We start from the raw sequence: 7842 nt of genomic DNA, 5'->3' as shown, positions 1-7842 counted from the left end.
ATTTGTACATGATGTCCAAATTGAGTTTCATTTGAGAAAAAAAAAGTTTGAAAGGATGCATCTTCAAATTTTGGTAGTTGTCCCAAAACATTGTGAAAATTCTTACATTTGTTTCAGCTAAAGAATCCATCTTTAATTTTGTATCAAAAATCATAATTGTGAAATTGCATTTTCTTTGGACTGCAGTAATCAGAATGAATCAAGGCTGTATACAGGTTTGTTTTTTGTCAGACATCATTTTATGTTGCATTTTCTCGTTTTTGTCCTCAAAAGTAAAAAATGATCAGACATGAAAATATGAACTGAAAACCTTTATTTGCTTGTATCATCATTTTTATGACCTTGGTCTCTCCTTCTTGCCTTTGTAGAGCGCCAGCAGAGACACGTTGGCCACTTTGACCACCTTGAAGCGAACTCCAGGGATGTCTCCCACGGCGTGCCCCTTACGACCGAAACCTGCCACCAAGACTTCATCGTTTTCCTGCGGAGATGACCACACCGGGAAATTAGGGAATGACGCTTCAAAACAAAAAATGCTGATGACGTGGCATCACCTCAATGAAGTTGAGGCAGCCATCATTGGGGACGAAGGCGGTGATCTTCTTGCCGTTCTTGATGAGTTGTACCCTCACACACTTCCTGATAGCCGAGTTGGGCTGCTTAGCCTCCACACCGCTGCACACACAATAATGACACACGTCACAACTCTAAAAAAAATAAAAATTAAAAAAAAAACCCTCTCTTTTCGGATACAGTCTGCTCTAGATGTCCGACTATCGCCTACTGTGGGTGGATCTGATTGACTGATTGTTTACTGTATGTTTGTTTTTGGACATACACTTTTTCCAGCACGATGCCTTTGGCGTGAGAAGCCCCACCGAAGGGGTTGGCTTTGAGGGCGGTGCCCAGGTGGGCCTTCTTGTACTGCTTGTCATGCCATTTCTGCTCACGGCGGTGATTACGGAGCTTCCTGGCTGTGCGCAAACCGCGACACTTTCCTGCAGGAGGTAACACACCGTTTAGGATATGCAAGACCAAATCAGATCAATGCAACACCAAATTCAACCAAGGGTGCTTTGAGAAATACCACAGTAATTGAAATCTTACAATCTTAAGGTTTTTTTGTAATTGTATTAAAATATATCAGGAAGAAAGAAATAGGCAATACATGGTTTAATTTGATATTTCTGGTGCGATTCAGAAGGGTGATGTCAAGAAGCTTTTCTTCCCCGCCCCCCCAAAAATACATCAGAATAAACTGATACTTTAATACAACAAACACCCAGCAGGCAACATTTAATTATTCTCACTTTTAGCGATAAACACAGTCTAGTTGTCATTTAGAAAACGACGGTCACAATCAATGTAATTAGTCATGAACAACAGCACCGCGTCAGCATCAAGGTTGGACGACACTAACTAGACTTATGTGACATGATACCGATTTAAACATCGCAATTTCTCCTTATTTGTTACATTTTAGCACAATATTTGAGCTACCAGGGCTAAGCTAAGGTGCTAACGCGACGAACGGCCGCGTCATGGCCGCCCCACGTTGCGGAGCCTGGCGACGAGGAAAATGTTTTAATTTCCACGCCACGTTAAGAGATTTGTTCCACGTCAAAGTAACCAAAAAGCGTACATAGGGTGACGATGTGGCGCGCGGTGACAATAAATGGTCAAAATGTTGAGGATTAATGGATGAAAGGGCAAAATTGTGCGGCATACCCATGATTGCAGAAGCGAGTCTGGGATGGAAAGGAAAGACCCACAATGCATCGCGGCAAAATCTCCGATCTAAGGACCCCGGAACAGGATTCCGCGCAGAACGCCTGATTTAAATGGTCATATCCACCGGGCAAGGTTTTTTTTGGCTATATAATAATAATAATAGATTTTATTTATAAGCGCCTTTCAAGACACCCAAGGACACTTTACAATAACAAAAAACACAAAATATATATATATACTGTACTTTGAATTGTGTTATTACAGGCAAATTAGGTGTATGAGTTGTTGTCCGATACGTATAATTCACTCATGTGCGGTCTTATTTTACCTCCCTGATATTTGTTTTTTTCTTCTTTTATCAGAAAAACACCAAATCAATATACTAAATATATATTTTTAGTTTAATGTTTCGAATTGTTTTAACTTAATGTATCCGGTAAGATGACAACTTTGTATTTGTTACTATCACTGAACGTAAAGAATTTTTTTCCCCCTGAATTTTCTCGGACTCAAAAATCTGAACTGTTCGCGCAATAAGAATTTAAATTTTCAACCCCAAACATTGTCATGACTTCTGTTAAACTAGAGAATAATTGAAAATAAATATATTTTTATACCATTACTGGTAGATGATTTTCTTTTTCTTTTTTATCATCACCGTTAATTTGATTAAATGTGTTCTAGTTTACCCCTTGTAGTCCTTCAGAGGGAAACTCAATTGCCACTCTGCTCTATATTTTTATGCTGCTCACAGGACCCGGACCACACTTATTCATGTACGAACACACATTTATACATATAAAGCAAAATGTCAGTATTTCCACCAAGGCTTTCTCGTCTAATGTAATATCTTACACATGTACATGTCAGATGAATGACATTTAGTTCTCTGGAAAATAATTAACTCAGCAGCTGTAATTCTGCGCGGCAATGCAATGGGGATGCTGTCGTCTTGCATCTGTTTTCCAATTGGCTGCTTCCTCTGTCTGTCGGGGGGTTAACATGGAGTGTGTTGATTGAAGTAGATTAGCGGTGGTGGTTGGGGGGGGGGGGGGCTCAAGAGGGAATGTGTGTGCTGGCATCACATCACATCACATCACATCACATCACAGCACAGCACAGCACAGCGATGGCTCCCAAATCTCCCAAAGCCTCCTGCAACCTCCTCCTCCTCCCCCCGTTCTTCGCTGTTCTCCTTTTTCAACCGTCATTGACTTCCAGCGGTGACCCACATCCATCTGACAGGTAGGCGAGAACACGCAACACGTAGACTGACACTAATCTTCGAGCTTTGACACAGCAAGGAGCAAGCGGCATTGTCCTCCTGCTCATGCACGTAGCACAGCTTGCAGCTTTTTTAACAGTGGAATCCTTTAATAATCATTGCCCACCACAAATTGTATTCATAAAAATAAGACACGACACGTTTACACGATGTACGTGTTCAAATTTTCTTTTTCCCCACGCAATACCCCAAAATTATGTATTCAATGTTTTATTTTCAACAGTATTTTGGATAAATATTTCTATTGGAAATTACCTTATAAACCATATATGTATTGTTCAATTCAAAACTCAAGGTTGATAAAAACTGCACATTTAAAATTAGGAAACAAAAAAAAAAAACCTGGTTATATTGTCCGGTGTAAATTTTTCCAATTTGGCTTAATTGGTTCAACAAATTTGATTAATTCATTGATGTTTTTTGTATTTCAAACGTGTAATACAAAAAAAGGAATTAAAAATGTACAATCTAAATATCCTGTCCTATAATTTTGTGTATTGCCAGTCTGAAAAGCATGAGGAAGCCATATTAAGAAACCGTTGCTACAAATATGTTTTTGTTAATCAATGTCAGCGATGTATAATGACAGACAGAACAATCACATTTTCTTCCACTTGTGAATCAGGCCAAGATTTCACGTTAGGTCGATCGGTGACGCCATTGAAACACGATCCTCATTATTTTTCATTATAAGTTTCTATACTTTTTCTAATGTTTTATTCTGGTGTGCCATTCAATTATTATTATTATTTTTTAATATGTGCTAGGAAAAAGAAACACTACACTCGAGTAGCGTTATTTCAGTAAATAGGACATTTATATCAGATTCCAGTTCAATGACTGTGCAGAAGGTAGTGTGTGAAAGCAGTTGAATTAGATTGGATTGGAGGAGATCATTTTAATATGGCATCTTGTGCATTACCGTGATTGTTTTGACCGCAAAAACAGATTCGTTGGTTCACTTCTGTGACTGTTGTCTGACAAACAAATGCTAACATTGTGGACTGGCTGCCGTTCACCTCACGCAGCGGTCAGCCGAAGATGATACTAAATCTCCTCTTGGCTCAAAGCCTCCTGCTTGTGTGTATTAATGTGTTTGTATGATTACATAATCCAAGCAACCCCGCCCCGCTCCCCAGTCCAATGAATTGACCGATTAATCCACAGGAGTCAGTTTGTAGGGTTTTTTTTAATGGGGGGGTTGCAGGAAAACTGACTTCAATTGCATCTGTGGACAAAAACACATTTATTAATACAGAACACAGATGCATTGTGGGAGATGAACTAAAGCACTGTTCCTGTGGGATATATTTTATTTTAAGAAGGCCATTAATTGTTGAAAATGTGTTCATATGCTATTATTTCTTGTTACAGTGCTGCTGCATCTACTGTTTATGGTGAGGATATGTGGTTACAAAGCATCCAAGGTAATAACAAAGAAGCAGAACAACTCGAATGCAGCCAAGTTCGAGCTATCTTTTTTTTTTTTTTTTTTTTTTTACAAAGTACAGTACACACCCGGGCTTGCATCCTTTTCATTTACGTGTATTCTTCAGTCCAGACGTCTGATATATCAAAAGGAAAAGACTACACTTAGCGAATACGTCATCTGCCAATTCTTTTTTCTGGGTGAACATGAAAAAAATTAGCCCACTTGTGCTGATATATTTTGGCGGTACATATCAGGATTAAAATGCTGCAATGGCCAAATTAAATGTTTAAATTTTGCATTGTGCTACAGTGGCTTAAACTTGTACATTTTTACAGCACATATCAGTCGTATTTCACTTTGAAATACAGTACATTACATTTGCATTTCATCTTTAAAACATTAATGCTGGCCCTGTTTTCGTGTAACCTTTATGTGTAATAAATGTTGATGACACCGTTATTTGAGTAGGTGCAGATGAAGTGGTGATGCTGGAGGTGGACCGACGAATGAGGACAGAAGAGAGTTTCACACTTCGTGACGTCACAAAAGGAAGGAAGTTACTCCAGACGCCAGGAGTCGCGCTTCCCTTCCCTCCCCTCAAGGTGGCGTGCATACAAACGAACAAGTGAACGATAACCTCCGCCAAGCAAAAAGCACCTTTGAATCTTTTAAATGTTTGTTTTGACCAACGCCGCCAACGGATGAAAATGTCGTCACTGGCATGCGCCTTGTTATGACCAGCTGAGTCCTGTTTTCTCGATGATTGGCAAGTTGGCATTGATAACATCGTGGCATTGAGTGACAGATGTAAGGGTGACTTAAATAACACGACGTAAATTTCTGAATCAAGCCTATGTTAATCAAAAATTTTTGTCACAACAACATATCCCGCCCCTACACACGCTGTCGCTTTGTAAAGCGCAGCTCAATGCAAATGAGCAGACTCCGTACATCCTGGATTCGCGAGGGTTCGTGAACTCACAAATATCGCGAGAATTCAGCTTGCAAGCAAGGTTATGCCATTCCCACCTCAGTTTTTATTCAGTTTTGCCTTGGTGGAAGGCGTGCCTTAGTAATTACGCCTCATATAGTCCAATTTGGTATGTAAATTGACCATAAATGAGGTTGTTTTGCATCCACACGTGAACCCCTCTTTCATTTAATGAAGCTTAGCGCTAACGTGGTAATTTAATGTACTTTAAGTGGATGATCATGTAATTTAGCTTCAAAATATAAACATACCTTAAGTATGCTTTATATCATACCTGAAGATTAACACGTAAACAGAAAGTGTGTCATGTAACATAGCTGTGCATTAATATGTAAACGTATCATAAGTGTAACATATCTTAACGCAGTGGTCCATAACGTGGTGCCTTAATGTACCTTCAGTATGGCTCCTGATCTGTCCAGTGTGTCCATCAGGTGTTGTCCAACGGGAGGCCGTGCGTGATGTTTCAGGCCAGGAGGTTGTATCTGCGTTACGAGAGGCAGAAGCAAGTGGACCTGACCGAGCAGGCCTTCTCCCCACTCAAGTCTGTGGACACCAGCCAATCGGTGTGTCGCCAGGACAGAGCCACGTATGTACCGTCCTTCTCATGCCATTCCGCATACGCCTTGGAATACACGACTCGCAAAAAAGTGATGCGTACAATCAATTAATTAACAAATGATTTCATGAGAAAAATGATTACCAATAAATAAAAACTAAATCTATGGGATAACTCATTTTGGCCACCACATAACGTAAGTGGATGTAAGTGACACTTAATGACCTGTCTGTGTGTCCTTCCCAGGCTGGTGATGAGATTTGGAGATGTGGATGATTTAAGAGGTCTATCCATCAGGTAACTAATTATTTGTCAACCTTGTATTAATACGGTAACTGTGTCATCACGTAAAGTATCTTAGCATTAACATGTAAACACAGATTAACTGTCATATAACGTAACACGTAACCATACCCTACAGTCCCAGTGAAGTGAATCTAAATGTCTCGTAAATTTGATGCACCACAGACCCTGCCAATCAAATTCCACTCCTGTGGCCTGAAAAAAAATGTTACTTTGTCTAGTATCTTTCTTGTGCTTAGCTACATATTTGACCGGCTTTAGGGGCGGGGGGAAATCCCTTTTCCGTCTTTCTCTGCATGACGTGCGTGTACTCATGGTCGATAACAAGGCGGCCACGCCAGCAGACTGTCTGAAAGGAAGTTATATTTTCAGGATGTAGGCTGAGCTACCTAGATAACCACATGTCGAAATGGATGGCTAGCACCGTAAGCGTGAGCATTTTCTTCTTCTTCCAAGGCTGCAGCTGTCCAACACCTTCTACGAGGCTTCGAGCCAGTGGTGGTTCTCTTTGGACAGTGTCTCTGTGGTCTACAACTCGTCGCAGGAAGCCGTGTTCAATGCCAGCGAGGTGTACGCGCCGTCTTCACTCTCGTACCACTGCTCACACGTCAGCAGCCTGGAACGTCACAGCGCCCTCCTGAGGCCTGGCAGCGACAACGCTCGCCGCTGGACGCTCACCTTCACAGACTTCCAGGTCCTAGATTATCCTAGGCCTAAAATGGCATGCAGGCACATTTTAAAGTCCTTTGAAATCTGTATACGTGACTGTCCCCTTTGCGCCCCTCGTCAGATCCAGGCCTTCAACGTGACATCCGGCAGGTTTTCGCCAGTGAGCGACTGCACCACCTTCCTGACTCCGGCCATCCTGATGGGTCTGGTGACGTCGCTCATCCTGCTATTGGTCCTGGCCTATGCATTACACCTGCTCGTCCACCTGAACCGCATCGAGAACGACCGCGAGCGCAAGGCACACGGTGACTTCCTCCGGAACCCAGAACAGATGGAACGGTGCTGTCCCGAAAATATAGCGGATAAAAATGTTCCCTAGTGGGATTACGGACATTTGTGGAAATGTTTTACTCTTTTATTAATAAACTAGGAATTGATTTGTCTTTATAACAAATGTAATAAAAATATTTTTTACCTACACTGGGGCAGCATTTATTTTCCCTGGATAACCTTTATTAGGTGTATGAAGGGATTTTTAAAAATTGCTACTTTTCTCTTGACAAATTAATCCTTTTTGTTGGAAACTATTTTTATAATATATTTGAATTTACAAATTGTAGTGTAGAATGTTGCACACATTCCCCTAAAATATATTACTACTATTGGATGGATGGATGCATGGATGGATTTTTTTTCCTTTGGAGAATATTACGTTTTTTTCTTTAAACAAAGCTATTTGTAATTTTTCACACTTTTAAAATTACTGTTTGTGTCACAGAGGAAGGTAGAACGGAACGCGGAGAATACCTTTGAGGCGTTTGTGTAGTTCCCCCCCCCAACCAGTAGGATGCAATAGAGTTTTATTTTGAGGA

General features: G+C 40.7%; 2 protein-coding genes across 5 annotated transcripts; one reads left to right on the top strand and one right to left on the bottom strand.

Moving 5' to 3' along the window:
* Positions 1-296: 296 nt before the first annotated feature.
* Positions 297-1788, bottom strand: rps23 (ribosomal protein S23). The gene is made up of 4 exons (XM_086117023.1): positions 1729-1788; positions 839-998; positions 555-675; positions 297-481 (listed from the first exon to the last, which is right to left on the bottom strand). Exons 1-4 carry the CDS (start codon positions 1730-1732, stop codon positions 335-337), a joined length of 432 nt encoding a protein of 143 aa, XP_085973149.1. The 5' UTR covers positions 1733-1788; the 3' UTR covers positions 297-334.
* A 995-nt stretch (positions 1789-2783) lies between these two features.
* On the top strand, positions 2784-7450 carry atp6ap1la (ATPase H+ transporting accessory protein 1 like a). 4 transcript variants are annotated; one of them, XM_086118845.1, is made up of 7 exons: positions 2784-2976; positions 4391-4413; positions 4917-5050; positions 5874-6028; positions 6245-6295; positions 6758-6995; positions 7092-7450. In XM_086118845.1, the coding sequence occupies exons 1-7, from the start codon at positions 2798-2800 to the stop codon at positions 7347-7349; spliced, it is 1038 nt and encodes a 345-aa protein (XP_085974971.1). In that variant the 5' UTR covers positions 2784-2797; the 3' UTR covers positions 7350-7450. The 4 variants fall into 4 exon arrangements, with proteins under 4 accessions (XP_085974971.1, XP_085974970.1, XP_085974969.1 ...); XM_086118844.1 differs by having other exon boundaries at positions 5862-6028; XM_086118843.1 differs by having other exon boundaries at positions 4391-4443.
* Positions 7451-7842: the final 392 nt, after the last annotated feature.

This window comes from Hippocampus guttulatus, chromosome 8 (genome assembly GCF_054856545.1).
Source record: "Hippocampus guttulatus isolate MCC_2025c chromosome 8, RoL_Hgut_1.0, whole genome shotgun sequence".
NCBI lineage: Eukaryota > Metazoa > Chordata > Actinopteri > Syngnathiformes > Syngnathidae > Hippocampus > Hippocampus guttulatus.
The sequence above is the reverse complement of the archived record's forward strand: the minus strand, read 5'-3'. Positions and strand labels throughout refer to the sequence as shown.

Coding starts and splice junctions, on each gene's coding strand:
- rps23 (XM_086117023.1), bottom strand. Junction 676..838: donor GGCATCGTGCTGGAAAAAGT/GTATGTCCAAAA, acceptor TTGTGTGTGCAG/CGGTGTGGAGGCTAAGCAGC. Junction 482..554: donor GCTGCCTCAACTTCATTGAG/GTGATGCCACGT, acceptor TCATCTCCGCAG/GAAAACGATGAAGTCTTGGT.
- atp6ap1la (XM_086118842.1), top strand. CDS start 2,798: ATGTGTGTGCTGGCATCACATCACATCACATCACATCACATCACAGCA. Junction 5,051..5,861: donor TTCCCTTCCCTCCCCTCAAG/GTGGCGTGCATA, acceptor TGATCTGTCCAG/TGTGTCCATCAGGTGTTGTC. Junction 6,996..7,091: donor TCACCTTCACAGACTTCCAG/GTCCTAGATTAT, acceptor GCCCCTCGTCAG/ATCCAGGCCTTCAACGTGAC.